Source organism: Vulpes vulpes, chromosome X (assembly GCF_048418805.1).
Source record: "Vulpes vulpes isolate BD-2025 chromosome X, VulVul3, whole genome shotgun sequence".
NCBI lineage: Eukaryota > Metazoa > Chordata > Mammalia > Carnivora > Canidae > Vulpes > Vulpes vulpes.
The window spans coordinates 63,671,349-63,693,462 of NC_132796.1; the positions used below are offsets into that span (position 1 = coordinate 63,671,349).

General features: G+C 35.7%; 1 protein-coding gene across 1 annotated transcript in view; it reads left to right on the forward strand.

Moving 5' to 3' along the window:
- Positions 1-22,114, forward strand: part of DACH2 (dachshund family transcription factor 2) — a 650,145-nt gene that overhangs the window by 291,213 nt on the left and 336,818 nt on the right. Inside the window, exon 3 of the mRNA XM_072745035.1 lies at positions 15,972-16,084. Coding sequence (XP_072601136.1) covers positions 15,972-16,084 — 113 coding nt within the window. The remainder of the gene's footprint in view (positions 1-15,971; positions 16,085-22,114) is intronic.

Genomic DNA, 22,114 nt, shown 5'->3' on the forward strand with positions numbered 1-22,114 from the left:
AGTCTCCTTTTGTTTTATGTCAATGAAATGAGATTTAGAAAACAAGAGATCATTTGATACACCAATATTTACAGATTAACAATATATATTCTATACAAGTATAGTCCAATGGAGATATGTGAGCCACAAATGTGATCCCCATGTGTAATTTTTGTTTTTATTTTTTTTTTTTTGTTTTTTTTTTTTTGTTTTTCTTTTTTTTTTAAAGATTTTTATTTTTTTAGTTTAGAGTGAGAACGAGTGAGCAAGTGAGAAAGAATGCATGTGCACAGGTGGGGGGAGGGAGGGGAACTCTGCACTGTGTATGGAGCCCAGTGTAGGGCCCAATACCACAACCCCTGAGATCATGACCCTACCCAAAACCAAGAGTCCAAAGCTCAACCAACTGAACCACCCAGGCATCCCTAATTTTAAGTTTTCTTGTGGCAACATTTAATTTTTTTGTTTATTTTTTTAATTTTTTTTTAGTGGCAACATTTAAAAAGAAAAAGAAGTAGGTGAAAATAATTTTATTCATGTTTTATTGACACCAGTATATCTAAAGTAATATCATTGCAATGTATAACATATAAAATATTAATGATATATTTTGGAATATTATTTTTGTACCAAAATTTCAAGATCCAGTGTATATTTTAGCCTATTTTAGTTACCTGACATCTCACCACATTTCAAGTGCTCAACAGCCATGTGGGGCTGGTGGTTACCTTACTTAGCTGCACAGCGATAGACTACATAGGCAAACAGGAATGCAACCTGTGTGACCTTGTGTAAGTTATGTTATGTTTCTCTTTTGGAAAATGGGGCAATAATAGCAACTACCTTATAAAATTTGGAATAAATGAAGTGAATTTGTATAAAGACTCAAACAGTGCTTGATAAATGCATTTTTAGTGTTAGGATTCTTCATTATTGTCATTACTGTATACTATATAATATTATTTTGATGTATAGATTTCTATGTTTTAGCTATAACTATTATTATAATAAAAGTACAGTTTAAATAAATGAAATGTAATCCTTAACAAATCAGAACTATGATAAACTATTTCTTTAATACCTAAATCCATCTTTATTAAACAAGCAAAAGTGAGTGACCATAGTTTCAGGATATAATTGAACATTGACATTGCAAATATATTTGCATCACAGGTAGATGATTTACAATAATATTGATACCTAATTTCCTGGTATATACATGGTATTAGCATGTTCATATTTTGAAAATGCTTTTTATTTCTGCACATCACATAATCTATACTTTTCAACATGGGAACATAACGTGCTGTGAATCTTTCCCCAGAATTGACCCTGCTTAGGAAACTGGCAGTTACTTAGCAATCATCTTTGACTTAATATTTCTACTTTGTTTTTAAATTTTAAGTAAGAATCATACCTATTTAATAGTTATGAATTGTCATAAATTTTCATGAATTACAGCAAATTTTAAAGATGGGCTAAACCATTTTATTCATGTCCGAATATTTTCTCTTTACTACTTGAATGTTTAATTTTTGCCTATGCCAAATGGCATTTCTCTCAAGTGTATGATCTCAGATTTTAAAATATTTAAATCAATTATTGCCTTTGTCACCCTGAATGCAGTCAGTTCTGATTTACATATTGCTTATAAATCTTTGTTTCTGGTTATAGAGGCTGATAGCTTCCTTTGTATTTCTTTGATGATACTAAATAACTAGCTTTAAAAATTGAATAGCTTTTGAAATGTTTGAATCATATAAAAATCTTACTTGGTAACATTGTGCAGCAACTATCAGGATATGCATAGGCAGCTTCTTTATTTTTTTAAGATATATTTAATTTATAGAGGCAGGAAGACAGAGAGAAGAGAAAGAGACTGAATGAGCAGGGGGAGGGGCAGAGGAAGAGGAAGAGGGAGAAGGAGAAGGAGAGAATCCCAAGCAGACTCCCTGCTGAGCAGGGAGCCCAATGCCAGGCTCCATCCATCCCAGGGCCCTAAAAAAATGACCTGAGCTGAAATTAAGAGTCAGACGCTTAACTGACTGAGCCACGCAGATGTCCCACAGATTATTTCTTTTGAAATATCCTACCCAGATTATAAAAAATACTTTTGAATTTGAAATAGTTGATCTTAACTGGAAGTAAAGACATTGTTGCTCAGAATGCAATTTGTTCCATATGCTGAACATTTACTCTATTTACTCTTGTGAGTAGTTAATGTACAGAAAATGAGAATTCATGATAATGTAGGAATATCAAAAGAAAAAATCAAGACTCCACATGGGTGGGAGTTACTACTGCATTCTCCATAAGCCATCCTGAGTGCTGTCTCCTCCCATAAAAAGACAGAAAAAATAGACCTGTATGGAGGCAAGTGAGGATTCTATGGTAGTACCACAAAGATCCTATAATATTAAACATAAGGAATAGAATTCATTTAAACTGGCATCTTTGGCTTACAAATATACAGCCCAGGGGGATTAGGTGAATTGCCCAAGATTGGAGAGATAGTAATGGCAGTTCCAAATCTGACATAACACTTTCATGCCTCTAACTATGCTCATTTTCATGGCTACTAAATGTTGGGAAAATAAACTTTCCATATATTTTGGTACATAGATATGTTTCCCATACTTAAGGTACTTTATAATGTCTTCATTATTTTTCATTGCAGATATAATGCTTTTATCTTCAATTATATAAAAATGAAAGTGGCAAGTTCAAATGAATTATTTGATTTAGAAAACCTGACCACAGTCCTTTCCTTTCAGACAGTTGTGTGATGGTAAATGTTTAACGACTGGCTGAAGGTTAGAGTGGGAGTGGAGCTCTGATTTGTGGTATTTGCTGATTTCCACCATGACCTATTTCAAGCTATCAACATGAGAACCTCAACAAGAAATTAGGAGCTAAAACACACAATTGATGCTTGCAAGCTAGCACATGTTGGTTCAAGCACATCACTTCTTTGAAAGCACAAATGACAGCTCAAAATCTAATTCAGGGTCTTTTTATCTCACTTATGTCCTTATTTTCTGTTTATGTACATATATACACCCTCATACATACAGTCAAGACTCCTGGATTTCATGCTTTTATCTGTATTCTCTTTTAACCCAATATTCATTGCTTTGGTAATAGATACTATTTCTCCATATATTGAAAGTATTGTCTTGAGTTACAGATGCTTTTTCCTATGACATACTTCCTGTAAGAACTCTTTTTTCATATCCCATACTCCAACTCACTCCTTCAAGGAATGAAATTATAAAAAAAACACAACAATTTTGTTTAAAGTAGAAATCTTTAAAAATAAACCATAAACTTCCAGTGTAATGTTTCAAAAGAGAACGGAAACATCTTGTGTTCATTGCAATTTGTCTGGAACACAATTTACTTAGATTTTCTGCAGTACTCTTAGTCAGAAGTGATTAACTACCAATTTTAGAGCACTAACAATTGCTGTGTTAGTGTGTAATTAGCAAAAGGGAAGCATCTGTAGTGGGGAGGAAGCCACTCCTAGACTGTATACATTCAAGTTGTAACAAAGAACAAATCAAATTAGCATACTATTTATCTTCAGGGAAAATATAGTTTCTGAATTGTTAGATAGTTCCAACTAATGGGAAGTACAAGCAGTAAGTAACCTTTTGCATGTGTATTTCATTGCTGGTTTTTTACCAATAAATTCCAATGAAGAATGTTTGTGAGTTTTCCTGCTCTTTAAGCACAAAGGCAAACAGGTTGTATTTGGGATGGTGAGATTATCACACCCTCAGTTTAATACGTTATGCTTTGCATTTGACATGTTATCTCTCACCCCAAAAATTGATTTTCTACCTTCACCAAATTCTCTTCTTCATTGGCTTTCCTGTATTCAAATGGAGATTATTCAAATAGAGATTATTTTATTTTATTTTTCAAATAGAGATTATTTTAAATGGTTTCTTAACACCTTCCTTTGCTGCCACTTTCACAGTTAAAATTATTCTATTATAAAAGTATAAAAAGATTTATAATGATTATTCATTTTTAATGAGTATATTTATTTATGAGATACACAGAGAGGCACAGACACAGAGGGAGAAGCAGGCTCCATGCAGGGAGCCCCATGTGGAACTTGATCCCAGGACTTCAGGACCACGCCCTGGGCTGAGGGCAGGCGCTGAACCACTGAGCCACCCAGGGATCCCCTATGATTATTCTTAGCAACAGGCCTAAGGTGAAAACCTGTTGTATTTATTGTATAAATTATAATGTGTGTGCTTGTAAAGAAAGGTTTGCGAAATGCTCATGTAACTGCAGGAATTTAAAGGAAGCTGCTAGAGAGTTTATCCTTTAGCAGCTAATATTCACTGAAAATCATCTCATAGTATTTTATATCAGGAGGGTTTGGGAAGCCTGGGTGGCTCAGCAGTTTAGCGCCTGCCTTCGGCCCAGGGCATGATCCTGGAGTCCGGAGATCAAGTCCCACATTGGGCTGCAGCATGGACTCTGCCTATGTCTCTGCCTCCCTCTCTCTGTCTGTCTCTCATGAATAAATAAAATCTTGTTTGTTTGTTTTTAAGAAGGGTTAATGAATAGTTTAACTTAAACACAACCACTAACTTTCTGGAAGGCAGAAAAGGATAAAGGATACAATAGCCTCTCAGCTGGGGTTTAGGGAAATTGAAAATCTCTTCCTTTTTTACTGTTACTTTTATTTTTATTTGGAATGATTAGTTTTCCTGTGGCTTAATGTAGATTGAGGATTAAATAGAGACTATGTTAACCTTGCTGAACTTGCTTCTCCAGTTTTCAAGCTAAACTTGTGGAAGGGCTTCATAACTGCATTTGAAGCAGAATCAATCTTTTCATCTCAATAGGAAACTAAGGAAATACATTTTTCAGTTTTTGTTCTGCCAATTTTCAAAACAAGTTTCCTTTCTAAATTTAGATTGCAAAAATATTCAGTGTGCAGCTCTTTTGTTAAACTAATTGGTCACCCTGCCACTCATTATTTTTGATATTTTAAACCAGTTAAAAATAAATAAACCAGTTCTATGAGAGTTCAGGAGAAAATCAATATTTGAATCTTGTTTCTACCTCCAAAGTTTCAAAGGAAACTCACAAAAGTGCTTACATGGCAAGTTACAAAGTATTCTGGTAAAACATTAAAAATAATTATCTGATCCCTCCTTCCATTTCTCTCTTCTTCCTTCCTTTCCTTCTTCCTTCCCTCCTAGTTGATGTTTACTTTGTACCAAGAACTATGTTAGGCACAAACATGCAATACTTATACAATAAGAGACAGTGTCCATCAACAAGAAATTTAGAGTGTAGACAAGTAGCTATAGTCTATTTACTGCTAAGATTTTACAATAGGCAGAGTGGGACAAACTGCTCACTTAACCATGGAGCGGAGATGAATTTAAAATAACCATTAGAAATGACAAATACCCACCATTTGCTTCGATGTGGATGGAACTGGAGGATATTATGCTGAGTGAAATAAGTCCATCAGAGAAGGACAAACTTATGGTCTCATTCATTTGGGGAATATAAATAATAGTGAAAGAGAATAGAGGGGAAAGGAGAAGAAATGGGTAGGAAATATCAGAAAGAGAGACAGAACATGGAAGACTCCTAACTCTGGGAAACGAACTAGGGGTGGTGGCAGGGGAGGAGGGCGGGGGGTGGGGGTGAATGGGTGACGGGCACTGAGGGGGGCACTTGACGGGATGAGCACTGGGTGTTATTCTGTATGTTGGCAAATTGAACATCAATAAAAAATAAATTTATTATTAAAAAAATACATTCCTAAAAATGTATTCCTAAAAAAATACATTTCATACCTAAAAGGATGAAACTGCTGTACAATATGCAGGAAATGTCTTGCTGCTCTGATAATGGAAAGAGTGTTAGAGTGAGGATCATCACTAGCTCTTTGAGGAGGTGAATGTTACAGTGCTCTCAGAATGCCCTATTTGATGAGGTTAAATTGCCAAAAGTGTTTAAGAACTTTAAATCTTCCATGGTTTTAATCTTGATAATTTTTTTTCTCAAAAAGAAGAAATAATCAAAAAAAGAAGAAATAATCAACAGGTTTTTACTGCTTAAGAGAGGCTTTAAATTGTATTTAACAATTATATATGGGAACATGTTAGTTGAATTTATCTTAGAAAAAGTTATCAGTGATGAAAACCTTTTAATTTTAGAGTACAAAGTTTTATTTCTATCTATGTTCTCCTGCCTTGAGAGGGTGTTATTTAACACAATATTTGCTATTGTTTAGTCTGCTAAGCCAGAAAATAGCATTTCCTCAAAACATAGAATAAATAACACCCAGAAAGAGAAAGTCCAAAGACAGTGAATACATATACTGTGAGATTCTTTTACAGAAAGTATTTTCTAATAAAATAATTATAATAATATTAATATAAGAGTACTGGACTAGATAAAGGCATGATACAAAAAAAAAGCAAAAACACAGTAAATACATATACTTATTTCTCATTTATAAATACAATATCCTCATCTAAACTTTGAAAGTGTTTTTAAAGTTTTTTATTCCATTTCCCTTGCTGTATTTTGGGATACATTTTGTGAAATCAAATATTAAACAGTGAACATTAGTGTGAGTATATGTTCATCCACATTGAGTGTATCAGGACATTTTCTAACCTTGAACTATACTGTGGGTTTAACCAGCAGGAATGTGTCCATCCATAATAGCATATCCTATTCTTACAGGCCTGTACACAAATTGAAATTAAAGATAGCTTATGGATAAGCTTGTTTCTGTCCTGATTCATTTTCTACTATCAATGTTTTGCTCATGGAACAAGCTCTGTGATTCAAGAACATGCCATATGATTTGAATTTTTTCCTACTGGCATTAGGAATTAATGCAGAAGCAAAAGCGAGCAGCTTCAGCAGTAGGATGAATCCCTGTTTCAAAGAAAATGCAAGAAGGGCAGCATTTCTGATGTTCCTCCTTCTGCAGGCTTGGTTTCCTCATCCTCAAACCACTCCATCAATTCTACCTCATGCTGAGAAGTCCTTCTGCTTCCCACTGCTCCCAATTCCTTTATAGCAAAGAAGATGAATCTTTGAATTACAGTCTGCTGACTGGCATCCTGCTGCTAAGGAAACTGAAAGGAATGAATCATATTTTATGGTAAAAATGCCTCCTACCCATCCTTGGAAAGCCATGCACAATGAATTGAGACCCCATGTAGAACAGACCTAAGTTGATCTCCCACCTCTCCTTTCCTCTGCTCCCTTCTGGGGTCATTGTGAGATAACTAGTTGTCCTCAATAGTGGTCACTCTCTGGACACACACAGGGATTTTTGTGGTCTGACTTAAGATTCTGTGCATAGCTAAGGTTGGGAGAGTGGCCATCTATGGCCAGAAGAGAGGGCTCAGTCTATAATCAGGAATGGTAGGATGTGAACATCTAAATGTTCACTACTAAATTTCAGTACTCAGTCTAGGACTGGGATTAGGGTTTAGGTTGTTGTGAAGTACTTTTAGGGAGAGAAAAGAAGAAAATGAGTATTGCCAGTTGAATTACACTACAATAAAAATGATCTACCTCAAGAAAAAAAAAGGATTGCCCTTTTTGCAACCCTGCCTTTTTGTAGGATCAACTCAACATCAGTAGTGTCAAAGAGATTCTCACCTGAAATGGAGGCTATTAATTAGTTGTAGGCTATTAATTTCATTTTTTCTCAGAAAATGGTAAAACATTCTAGTGGGAATCAAATGTACTCATGAGAGGATATTAAAAAGCAGATCATTGATTTTGCAAATTACATTGATTTTATTTTTTCTATGGTTAAAAGCATAAGTTATAGGTATGGAGGAAAATACCATGTTTTTAGGAAAAGGTTCTCTCTTATGGGGAAGCGTGGAAGCTAGAGAGAAATAGGTCAATAATCTTGGCCAGCTGTGGGATTTGGCAATTTTGTTTACTTGAAGCCAGTGAAGTTAAAGGATATTTTTGAGGAGTTAAATAATGAAAGTGATAATGTTTTTGACTTAGAACAGCTGAAAAAGGAATAAACAGCTCCAGGAATACCCTTATAAAAACATTATCAAAGTAATTGTATGGTAATATACCACTAAAAAAAAAGTAATATACCACTACTATATAAAATGAGAATCTATTTAAATTGGAAAATTCTGCTCAAAAATGTTCACACATTGGCTGTTTCTTTTCTCTCCTTGTGCATTATTTAATTATGGATGATTTTAGAGAAAATAGTTTCTAATTCCTCATAATTACTTGAATCAAATGATTTCAGTACCCATTTAGCAGATGATGAAACTGAAGCATATGGGGTTGAGTGTCTCAGAGTCACAGACCAAATTCACAGTCCATTGCTGGCCTGTCAAATTGTGCTGTCTTGTGGAAACCATGATTTAGGGAGAAAAGAAAAATGACTTTTTGGAAAAGGGTGTTAATCTGTAACCAGGCTGCTGTGTCTCAGGATTTACTTGTTGCATTTGAATCTACCCAGATTTACCTGACTTCAAAATGAAAGTGAGGGACAGCAAAGAACTTTATGAGACCATCCAGTTAGTCCTAAGCATGTCCACTGCCACAACAGCGTTAAAGCTCTTCATGCCCATTTATTAAAATCTAGTAATTTATCCATGATCATGCCACAATCAACAACAAAAAAATTAGAATTCAGTTCTCTATTTCCTGGTGAACTGCTATGATCTATTCTTTGATGAAAATTGCCTTATTATTTCAAAGCACTAAGGAGATGTGGGGCAAAGTATTTTGTGGGGAGAGAAAATGCCTAAAAAATATTTTCCTGTCAAAGTAATGAATGAGGAAGAGAAAATAATGTGAAAAAAATCTGTATGTAAACATGTATTGCGGTTACCTAAGAAAAATTAGAATTGTGAAATTAAAATATAAAGCTTGAACTCTTCTTGAATTCTATTTTAGAAGTAAGGACTTCTTGGGATGTAAATTAAGCATGTGGTAAGAGATGGTTGCGAGAGTTGGTAATTCTTTTATTACTAGCATTCAGACGAGAATACTACTTTTCTAATATGTAAACTGTGGGGTGTATCTTTTATCGTAGATTTTTCTGGAATTCAAAATGATCTCTGTGTAAATTTTAACTATTAATAACTAAGCATAGTAACAATACTCCCTTATATTTGTATAGCACTTTAAAAATTTGTGGTAAAATACATAACATAAAATATATCATCTTAACCATTTTTAAGTGTACAGTGCAGTAGTGTTAACTATATTCACATTGTCAACAGATTTCTAGAACTTTTTAATCTTGCAAAACTGAAACTCTATACTTTACTGAGCAATTTTCCATCCCCAACCCCCTGACTCCCACCATGTCCCAGGCAAACACATTCCTATTTTCTATTTCTAGAAGTTTACTACTATTTATACCTCATATAAGTAGAATTATACAGTATGTGTCTTTTTGTGACTGCCTATTTCTTTTTCTTTTTTTTAAGATTTTATTTATTCATGAAGGACACACAGAGAGAGGCAGAGACATAGATAGGCAGAGGGAGGAACAGACTCCCTGCAGAAAGCCTGATGTGGGACTCAATCCCTACACTTGGGATCACGCCCTGAGCCAAAGGCAGATGCTCAACCGTTGAACCACCCAGGTGTCCCTGTGACTGCCTTATTTCTTATAGCATAATGTCCTCAAGGTTCATCCATGTTGTAACATCTGTCAGAATTTTCTTCCTTTTAAGTTGTATAGCACTTTTAACTTTTCAAACCAGTGTTCATATATATTAACTAATTACATACAATTATCAGGTGAGGATGATACTATGGCATTACGCACATAGTTTGTTCTTTTTTGGGTAATTTTCCATAGAATCAATCCAGAAACCTAATGCAACTTAAAATGTAAGCTAAAATTGACAGATAAAGTGGAAAGCTAGGCATACTTTGAAGTTAATGGATTAGACCAGAAATGTAACGTGGTTCTAATGATCAGATTCACAGATTATTTAGTTTATATCTCTAATCTTAAAGTGAGAAAGCACATCTAAAATAGTCTTGTAATTTGCCTAAGGTCACACGGCTCAATAATGGCAGAACTGGTGTTCTAGTTTCCTGTTGTATGACCAATTGCCTCAAATTTAGCAACTCAAAACAACACCCATTTATTACCTCATAGTTCTATATATCAGAAATCTGGAGAGGCTTGAGTAAGTTCTCAGCCTTGGAAGGCTGAAATCAAGGTGATGACAGGCTGGGCTCAAAATCTGGAAGATTTGGGGAAGAGTCTACTCAGAAGCTCAATGAAGTTTTCGGCAGAATCTAGTTCAATTGTAGGATTTGCATACCTGTTTCTTTGCTTTAAGCCCAGGTTTGTGCTTGGCTCCTTGAAGCTACATGCATTTCTTGATGTATGGCTTTTTCAATCTTCAAGCCAACAATGGTATGTTCTCTGACTTCCTTTCTGTTTTAAAGGGTTTATATGATTGGATTAGATCCATATAGATAATCTCCTCTGATTAACTCATACTCAACTGGTTAGTTAACTTAATCAGATGTACAAAATCCCTTTGCCATGTAATTGTAGCAATCTCAGGTATAGAATATTCACAGCTCTAGTGATTAGGGCTGAAAATCTTGGGATGAAGGAGAATTTTGGAATTCTGCCTAACACAACTGGAATTAGAACTCAGATTTAACTTCTAGAGCTTTCCACTGTACCACACTCAATATATATAAGATAGTTTAAATTAGTTTTATTTTAGTATGAGTCAGTAATATTTATCCATGCAAAATTGGAAAAAAAATAAATCAACAAGGAAACTAGCACCTGTGTTTATCAATTGAATGTGTGTTTCCAGGCTATACCCGTAACCATAGAGACTAACACAGACAGGTTAATAGTGATAGCATTCTTAAAGATCTTGCTCAACTTCCTCAGCTCTCCTGAGTTGTGATATTAAAGTCATGCTCCTGCATTTTCTGATCAATATTAAAATTTGAAATATTAACTTTTGAGATCCTTATTGGGTCTAAACAGACTGATAATGACCAATGTGACTTCATTTGCCAGACATGAAAAACAATATTTTGGTTATTTGAAATAAGTTCCCTAATGCTAATAGGTCCCACTAAAGTGCCCTTTGTGATAACAATTTAAGAAAAGCTGTAAATGATGATACAAAATTAAAGTCACTGGCCTTTCAGGAAAGCAGGAGCAGTTACAGCATATTATACTGAAGCCTTCCTGAAGTAGTGGAACTTAACAAAGCATGTCTTCAGGAACTCTGATACCTTGAAAATGTTTCACAATGAAAGGGCTCTAGTGTCAAATACTATGCTTAGTAGACAGTGAATGAACTCTTCCAGCTGGAATAGAAGACTCATTTAAGAGGTAATTGGAGAAAAGGAAGAAATATGTATTGGGAGAGTTTGCCAGACTGAGGCATTTAGATTTTGTTTTGTATGCAGTCAGGAAGTATTGAAGGTTCTAGAGCAAAAGATGACATAATGAAAGAAATGTTTCACCAAAATTCATAGCACATATTACGTAGAATGGATTGGAACAATGAATCACACTGTTAAAAATAGCCTGGGCATGAAATAATGAGGGCCTGAATTAAGATGTTAGCAATAGATGGAGATGGAAATCTACAACACATATTATAATGGAGCAGAAATATTGGAGACTGAAAATGAAGGAAGAGGAAGAGGGAGAATCAAAATTACCCTCAAGTTTATAGTTTTGGCAACCAAGAGGAGAGCATGCTTGTACTGATGACCAAACAAGAAAAGGAAGGATTGGAGAGTAGGATTTCAGGAGGCATATATTGAATTTGATTTACTAGTGGAATGTATCCAAATGTGAATGTTAACTTCTTATCCATTCTCTTAATATCAGAAGTTTTACACAGTGATATACTCTTTGAATTTAAGAATGTCTTTATTTTAAAAACATTGTATCTGACAGTGATATGATAGAGTTTAGAAGTGGAAATGTTTATTTAATTTGATTTACTCTAAGATTTACTAAGGTGTATTGATTCCACTGAAGTTAATAGGAATTACATAAGCAGAACAAAAAGAGGCCACAAAAAGAATTCAAGTCATGCACCAGCATTTCTGTTATACGATCTTTGTTAATTATTCTAAAATGTTTATTAGAATTCAGCCAATTTATGACAAAAAATAAACTTGTTTAAAGGTGCTAACAACCAGGCCTGGAGCACACTTAATTTCAAATAGGGAGCAGAGTCAAGTAAATGAAGTATAAAATAACTTCACACTTACACTTTCTACCAAAATGAGTAGTCAACCCTTAAATTGTCTATTACATCAGATTTCTTTTTTTATTGAAGGAAAAACAGAAACTCCACTAGCAAGGAAATGAAACATTATAATTTAAGATAATAGATATAAATAATTCAATTTATCACAATTATAAGATTAATGCATAAACATAGGTTGTTCTACATGACCCTTGATATTATAATGTGTGACCCATTAACAAGTGGAGGTTTTCTTTTATCCCTTGAATTCCCTTATGCTTAATTTCCTTAACTTCCCTAACTCTAATGGAATGCTGGTGTTGATGATTTTATTATATCCGAATTTGAGTTTTAGATTGCCTATAAGAACTGAAAAAGGCATACCTGATATTATTAGTGTCAACTATAATAAAAAAACCTGAAAACATAAGTAAATGGTAGTGGAATATAAATGGTCTTGCTTCTGGTGTGTATTTTTGTTCTTTGTATTGATAGCTCCTAGAGACATGATGAGCCACACTTTCAGTTCCCATGAAACAAGGGCCAATTGATGTTCAGCTTAACATAAGCACCATTTTATGAGAGTTACCATAATGACCAGGTTCTAGTTATCATCTTGAACAATTTCATTAAGATTAATGTTAATTGCCCATTTTGCATGGATGACTTTCTCCCAGTTGCTGAATTGGTTGCTTCTGCCTTTGATCTGGTTGGGAATACAATCCAGTGTGCTAGTTAGACAAATTATCAGTTTGCCAACACTAAGAGAAGATGGATTCAGGTTGCTATAAAGTCAGAGTTTGTTTCTCTTTGTAAACACTGAGAGGTCAGGTAGTTTAACTACCATTGGCATCCTTGAAATGTTGTAATAAATGTCAGGCCTAAGAGATTATTATTAATCCATGATGCAATTAAAAGTTTTACTGTTGTGGCAAAATATTCTTCTTTAATTTAAAAAGCACATTGAAAGTCAGAACAGTACTCTCACAGTAAGGTAAACAACACCTTCAAAGCTAATGTCATTCTTGGCTTCTAATGTGAGTGAAGAAAATGATGCATTCAGAGATTATCCCAAGGGATTTTAAATATCAGTGATAGCTATGAAAAGTGAGTCCCAGGTCATTGTTAACAAGTAGCCAATTGCAGTGGTCTTACAAGTGGCTGCTAATGCCACTCTAACTGTCACTATATCTTCAGCAATTTGATCAATTTGTCCAGAATGTTACAAATATTTCTTTAAAAGTAGTAAGCCAAGCTTTCATTGAAGAGGATGATATGATTTGTGATTGATTCCTCACTATATCATGTCCTGACCATATGATTGGTATTAAATTCCCAAAGGTTCATGTCATCACTAACTAATTTATTAACAAGAGTTTTATTCTTTGAAAAACAAAATCACTCACATTACTCAGTTGCTTATTCCTTGATTCATATACAAATGACTGATAACATGAGGTAAAAATAACTCCAATGGTGAAATTTCATAATCTTAATGAGCAAAGTATTAGCTACTTTACCTATTACAATATGGGATAGGTATATCATAGAATGTGTCATATTTTATTGATACCAGAATACCTACTGAATTTCCCTTGGAGGGAACCACTAACTCTACAAGGTTTATAAACTGTGAGGTAATGCTCTGAAGGTAATAAACTTCAACTGCAGAGATATGAAATACTGTAGATATATATTTCAAGTTGGTTTATTCTTTTACCTCAGGAAGCTGGCTTATTTTATTTCTTCTAAAGAAGTTTACAGGCATGCCTGAGTGTCTCAGTGGTTGAGCATCTGCCTTCAGCTCAGGGCATGATCCCCAGGTCCTGGGATCTAGTCCTGCATTGGACTCCCTGCAGAGAGCATGCTTCTCCCTTTGCCTATGTCTCTGCCTCTCTCTTTGTGTCTCTCATTAATGAATAAATAAAATCTTTTTTAAAAAAAGAAGTTTACAGAATAAAGGGGGAAAATGCATATCAGGATAAATTATGTTAAAGAATGACCTGGAATTAGAGAAAATCTTGATTTTTTGGTATGATTTCCCTACAAACCACCTGTTAATTAGATGTAACCATCTAATGTTTATTCAATAAACTGAAGCTCTTAAAGATTTAGCTACTCAATAGAAGTTTTGCTAACTTGTTGGGTTGTTTGCCTTATACCTTAACAACTTTTGTTGATAGTGTTCGTGGGTGATACATCCACTGAACCATTTGGGTGGGATTTTTTTAAAAGCTGTTTTAATGGGATCCCTGGGTGGCGCAGCGGTTTGGTGCCTGCCTTTGGCCCAGGGCGCGATCCTGGAGACCCGGGATCGAATCCCACGTCGGGCTCCCGGTGCATGGAGCCTGCTTCTCCCTCTGCCTATGTCTCTGCTTCTCTCTCTCTCTGTGTGTGTGACTATCATAAATAAATAAATAAAAATGTAAAAAAAAAACTTCAAAAAAAAGCTGCTTTATTTTACAGAGTGCAAATAACTTTGTAATTAAACAGAAACCAATAATTGCCAACAAGCAATTATCATTCAATTAAAGAGTAATTTCATGCTTATTTGTTCCCTGTAAAATAAAACATTACTGAAATCAGTAACACAATCGATATTTCAGCAGAGATAGAATGCTGCACTGATGGACCTTTCAATCTACACTGATTAAATTGTCATCCAAATAACAGTTTTCTAGTTAAATCACCACATGTTTATTTGTCTAGATTAATATGTTAAATATATGCCCGATGCTAATGAAGCTCTTGAGGATAAGAAGTATAGCAGGATCATCTATTAAGAATGATCTTTTCCAACTTTCTACAGAGTCCTCCATATTCTTGCATCATATTGTTAGGCTTCTGTTCTTTGAAAAGAAATACAGGCATTAAGGGAGGGCATGAGATGTGATGAGCACTGGGTGTTACATGCAACTGATGAATTACTGAGCACTACATCTGAAACTAATGATATACTCTATCTAAATGTACTAAAGAAAAAAATGCAGCAACTTTAGTGCTAAGAGTGCCTTACTACAGAGAATCATTAGGTCTAAAAGTAAAAATAAAGCTATCTTCTATTAGTATGGAACTTTATTGATTATAAAGTTCTTTTACAAATTTGATTCTAATTGGAATGCCTGGGTGGCTCAGTGGTTTAGCGCCTGCGTTCGGCCCAGGGAGTGATCCTGGAGTCCCACATCAGGCTCCCTGCATGGAGCCTGCTTCTCCCTCTGCCTGTGTCTTTGCCTTTTTCTAAAAAAAAATCTACTGAGAGTGGGGGTTCTTTGTTCTTTGTGGTCTCCTAGCAGCTGTGGTAATGCTTAAAAAAATCACATCTTATTCTCCATCTCTTTACCTTTCTGTATAGAGACTTAATCACTTCACATTCTATCCAATCTGAATTCTGTGAGTCACTATCTCAGATCTCCGTAGCATGTATTAATACTAGGGATCAAATATAGGTTTAGGGACAGGAGATAACTGGGTTTCTCACAACAAGTAAGCTGTATTGCAAAGTATCTGAGCTAAAAACTAGTCTTTTATGGCTTTAGTGTTTGCCATAACTACGCTGGCAAATTTAGTAAAAAGAAAGGATTGGTCTTTTGGTAATCAATGAAAATAGTCTTTAAAATAAAATTCTATCACTCTTAGTAATTAAAGATTGAGGAGGCAAATGTAGCAAGTGAAGGTATTTCCAAGAAGAGTACATTTTTAACTTGATCTTTGTTTTTGTCTGTTTTTCAACAGTTCCAGGCCTGGCAGGCCTCCTAAACGTTCTTTGGGAGTGTTGCAGGACAATGCTCGCCTTCTGCCCCATTCAGTTTCTGGCCTTTTATCACCAGGACTTATCACTCCAACAGGTAATAAAATCCATCTGATGATCAGCCTTGTCTGTTCATGCTGTCCAGCATTAGAAATAAATTAATATTGATCTGTCTTGCCCTTCAGAGCTTTTCAAGCTGTACTAGAGGTTACATTATTGAATTTTTAAAGTATTCATGAAAACAGTTTTGTTACTCCAGTGACTCAGATCAAATAGACATGACTCTTTAAAAAATTGTCATTTCCTTGCAGGAAATCCCTTTTAAGGCCTTATTGTATGTATATTTTTGTGTGCTGGGGACAGGGATGAGAAGTGCTACCCAAACTAGCTTTGTCTCAAAGCCTTCTATATAATGCAGCACATCTGCTTACTTATACATCCCAATAATATATATTTTTCTTTGTTTTTAAGGGTTTTAATCATCTGTGGATCTTGTCCAGTTTTACTGTAGGTTAGAAAGTAGAAAGAAGATGTACCCTGGGTAGAGAAGCCTGATAATTTGAAAAGAAGAACGTCCAAATGGTCATTATCTTAAATAATAATTCAGTTTATCAACACTGTGATAAACAGTACTCCCCTAAAAATAACAGTTTCATAATTTAGCATTGAACATTTTTATTATCTATAAAAGAACATAAAAGTGCATGAAACATTTAAAATAAGCTTAATATTTATCTAGCTGAAATTTCAAAAATTATTAAAGTTATTATGTGGTAGAAAATTAAAAGGAATTTAATGACAATAAGATCTTTATACCTTTAGTCACACAAAATTTTATAAACCACCTATTGTATTTGGGTATTATGTCTAAGGTAATGAAAAATTATATGAGTAGCAGTTCTTGTCAACAGTAGAACTAAAGAGAAGGACATGTAAAGTAATAATTGCATTAAAGTGTGATGCAGACTATAATACAAGTACATACCAGGTGCTGTAAGATCACAGAGATGGAAGCAACTAAGTTGGTAAATTGGGTCATACACAGAGAGATGGAAACTTTGGAGCTATGTTTTGTAGACTGAGCAAAGGACAGGAGGAGAATCAGTGAAAAACACTCTAGGCAGAGAGAAGACTACAGAAAAACACTAATGAGAAGAGCCTAGTATATTAGGGGGAATACCATTAAGTTCAAGAGACCAGAGCAGAGATCTCCCATTTGAGATAGGAGAGTCATATAGACAATATGTTTAGAATAGAAAGGGTAGGGAAAAGGCAACTTGTGAAGCTAGCTTTTTATTTATCAGGTTTAGGGTTTTCTCTATAGATCAGTAGTTTCCAAAGTGTCTTTTTTTTTTAAAGATTTTATCTATTTATTCATGAGAGACACACAGAAAGAGAGAGGCAGAGAAAGAGGCAGAGGCAGAAGCAGGCTCCATGTAGGGAGCCTGACGGTGGGACTCAATCCCAGGTCTCCAGGATCAGGCCCTGGGCTGAAGGTGGCGCTAAACCGCTGAGCCACCTGGGCTGCCCTGCTAAGTGTCTTTCAAGGACTTTCCTTACCTGTGGGCATGGAATTGGTAATTAATTCCATAATTCCCATTTCTGCTTCAGAATTTTATATACCTTAGTTCACATAGTATTTTGTTTAAAATTTTTTTAAATGCTGTTTAGGGTGCCTGCGTGGCTCACTTGGTTAAGCATCTGCCTTCAGCTCAGGTCATAATCGTGGGGTCCTGGGATTGAGCCCTGCACGGAATCCCTGCTTAACAGGGAGCCTGCTTCCCCCTATTCTCCTCTAACTGCTCTTGCCCCCTCTCTGTCTCTCTTTCTCTCATTCTCTATCTATAAGAAATAACCAAGAAAGATTTTAAAAAATAAAAAAGTTGCTATAGATAAAAAGAAACACCGTTAAGGATTTGGGGGTTAGAAAATGATTTTTAAAGATTTTATTTATTCATGAGAGACAGAGAAGGAGAGAGAGGCAGAGACACAGGCAGAGGGAGAAGCAGGCTCCATGCAGGGAGCCTGATGTGGGACTCGATCCCAGGTCTCCAGGATCCTGCCCCAGGCTGAAGGCAGTGCTAAACCGCTGAGCCACTGGAGCTACCCTAGAAAATGATTTTTTACACTAAGTATACAAAAACAAATTCTGATACAATAATAAAGTAGCCCTGTGCATATAAAAGAATGTTGAGAGCATAATAGTGCAGGAAATATATCTTGGTACTCAATATATGATAATATATTTCTTATAAAATACATTCACAGAGCCTAGAAATAGTACCATGTAAATAATCAGATCCATGTACTGACTTTGAGAGAATGTTAGATGAAAGAAAAAAAGAATTAAAAAACTGCCTTGAAGTTAATGTACATTTTATTTTCGTTTTTTAAAATTTTTTATTGGAGTTCAATTTGCCAACATATAGTATAACACCCAGTGCTCATCCCATCAAGTGCCCCCATCAGTGCCCATCACCTAGTCATTCGCAACCCAAAACCACCACCCTTTCTACCACCTCTTGTTCGTTTCCCAGAGTTAGGAGTCTCTCATGTTATGTCTTTCTTTCTGATATTTCCCACTCATTTTTTCCCCTTTCCCCTTTATTCCCTTTCACTATTTTTTATATTCCGCAAATGAATGAGACCATATGTTTGTCCTTCTCCAATTGACTTATTTCACTCAGCATAATACCCTCCAGTTCCATCCACATCGAAGCAAGTGGTGGGTATTTGTCATTTCTAATGGCTGAGTAATATTCCATTGTATACATAAACCACATCTTCTTTATCCATTCATCTTTTGATGGACAGCGAGGCCCCTTCCACAGTTTGGCTATTGTGTACATTGCTGCTATAAATATCGGGTGCAGGTGTCCCGCCATTTCACTGCATCGGTATCTTTGGGGTAAATCCCCAGCAGTGCAATTCCTGGGTTGTACGGCAGACCTACTTTTAACTCTTTGAGGAACCTCCACACAGTTTTCCAGAGTGGCTGCACCAGTTCACATTCCCACAAACAGTGCAAGAGGGTTCCCCTTTCTCCACATCCTCTCCAACATTTGTTGTTTCCTGCCTTGTTAATTTTGGCCATTCTCCCTGGTATGAGGTGATATCTCATTGTAATTTTGATTTGTATTTCCCTGATAGCAAGTGATGCAGAGCATTTTCTCATGTGCTTGTTGACCATGTCTATGTCCTCCTCTGTGAGATTTCTGTTCATGTGTTTTGCCCATTTCATGATTGGATTGTTTGTTTCTTTGGTGTTCAGTTTAAGAAGTTCTTTATAGATCTTGAATACTAGTCCTTTATCTGATACGTGATTTGCAAATATCTTCCCCCATTCTGTAAGTTGTCTTTGAGTTTTGTTGACTGTTTCTTTTTTGCGCAAAAGCTTCTTATCTTGATGAAGTCCCAATAGTTCATTTTTACTTTTGTTTCTCTTGCCTTCATGTATGAATCTTGCAAGAAGTTACTGTGGCCAAGTTCAAACAGGGTGTTGCCTGTGTTCTCCTCTAGGATTTTGATGGAATCTTGTCTCACATTTAGATCTTTCATCCATTTATCTTTGTGTATGGTGCAAGAGAGTGGTCTAGTTTCATTCTTCTGCATGTGGATGTCCAATTTTCCCAGCACCATTTATTGGAGAGACTGTCTTTTTTTCCAGTGGATAGTCTTTCCTGCTTGTCGAATATTAGTTGACCATAAAGTTGAGGGTCCACTTCTGGATTCTCTATTCTGTTCCATTGATCTATGTGTCTGTTTTTGTGCCAGTACCACACTGTCTTGAGGACCACAGCTTTGTAGGACAACCTGAAATCTGGCATTGTGATGCCTCAGCTATGGTTTTCTTTTTGAATATTCTCCTGGCTATTCAGGGTCTTTTCTGTTCCGCACAAATCTTAGGATGATTTGTCCCTACTCTCTGAAGAAAGTCCATGGTATTTTGATAGGGATTGCATTAAATGTGTACATTACCCTGGGTAACAATGACATTTTCACAATATTAATTCTTCCAATCCATGAGCATGGAATATTTTTCCATCTCTTTGTGTCTTCCTCAATCTCGTTCAGAAGTGTTCTCTAGTTTTTAGGGTAGAGATCCTTTACCTTTTGGTTAGGTTTATTCCTAGGTATCTTAAGCTTTTGGGTGCAATTGTAAATGGGATTGACTCCTTAATTTCTCTTTCTTCAGTCTCATTGTTAGTGTATAGAAATGCCACTGACTTCTGGGCATTGATTTTGTATCCTGCCACACTGCCAAATTGCTGTATGAGTTCTAGCAATCTTGGAGTAGAGTCTTTTGGGTTTTCTCTGTACAGTATCATGTCATCAGTGAAGAGGGAGAGTTTGACTTCTTCTTAACCCATTTGAATGCCTTTTATTTCTTTTTGTTGCCTGATTGCTGAGGCTACGACTTCCAGTACTATGGTGAATAGCAGTGGTGAGAGTGGGCATCCCTGTCTTGTTCCTGATCTTAGGGGAAAGGCTCCCAGTGCTTCCCCATTGAGAATGATATTTGCTGTGGGCTTTTCGTAGATGGCTTTTAAGATGCTGAGGAATGTTCCCTCTATCCCTGCACTCTGAAGAGTTTTGATCAGGAATGGATGCTCTCTTTTGTCAAATGCCTTCTCTGCATCTATTGAGAGGATCCTATGGTTCTTGTTTTTTCCCTTGCTGATATGATCAATCACATTGATTGCTTTAGGAGTGTTGAACCAGCCTTGCATCCCGGGGATAAATCCCACTTGGTCATGGTGAATAATTTTCTTAATGTGTTGTTGGATCCTATCGGCTAGTATCTTGTTGAGAATTTTTGCATCTGTGTTCATCAAGGATATTGGTCTATAATTCTCCTTTTTTGGTGGGGTCTTTGTCTGGTTTCAGAATTAAGGTGATGCTGGTCTCATAGAACAAGTTTGGAAGTATTCCATCTCTTTCTATCTTTCTGAACAGCTTTTGTAAAATAGGTACAGTTTCTTCTTTAAACGTTTGATAGAATTCCCCTGGGCAGCTCTTTGGGCCTGGACTTTTGTGTCTTGGGAGGTTTTTGATGACTGCTTCAATTTCCTCCCTGGTGATTGGCCTTTTATGGTTTTCTATTTTTTCCTGTTCCAGTTTTGGTAGTTTGTGGTTTTCCAGAAATGCGTCCATTTCTTCTAGGTTGCCTAATTTATTGGCGTATAGCTGTTCATTATATGTTTTTAAAATAGTTTGTATTTTCTTGGTGTTGGTGGTGATCTCTCCTTTCTCATTCATGATTTTATTAATTTGAGTCTTTTCTCTCTTCTTTTTAATAAGGCCCGCTAATGGTTTATCTATCTTATTAATTCTTTTAAGGAACCAACTCCTGGTTCTGTTGATCTGTTCCACAGTTCTTCTGGTCTCTATTTCATTGAGTTCTGCTCAAATCTTTATTAACTCTCTTCTTCTGCTGAGTGTAGGCTCTATTTGCTGTTTTTTCTCCAGCTTCTTTAGGTGCAGGGTTAGCTTTTGTATTTGAGTTCTTTCAAGTTTTTGAATGGGTGCTTGTATTGCGATGTATTTCCTCCTCAAGACTGCTTTTGCTGTATCCTAAAGATTTTGAATGGTTGTATCTTCATTCTCATTAGTTTTCATGAATCTTTTTAATTCTTCCTTAATTTCCTGGTTGACCCTTTCATCTTTGAACAGGATGAAACCTGCTACCCTCCACGTGTTTGTTAATGCACCCTTGAGTAAACTTTAGTACCTTATCTATTGAGGAAAATCTGTAATATATATTAAGTTCCTATTATATATCAGGCATGCATGCTAAGTGTTGGGTTTTGTTTTGTTTTGTTTTGTTTTTGAGTTTCTATCAATATTTTATTCAAATCCTAGTTAGTTAACATATATTGTTAGTTTCAGGGGTGGAATTTTTTTTAAAAATGGTGTTATGTTCTTTTTTTTTTCTTGAAGATTTTATTTATTTATTCATGAGATACAGAGAGGCAGAAACACAGGAATAGGGAGAAGCAGGCTCCATGCAGGGATGCCTGATGTGGGACTCGATCCTGTGACTCCAGGATCATGCTCTGGGCTGAAGGCAGTGCTAAACCACTGAGCCACCCAGGCTGCCCTCAGGGGTGGAATTTAATGCTTCATC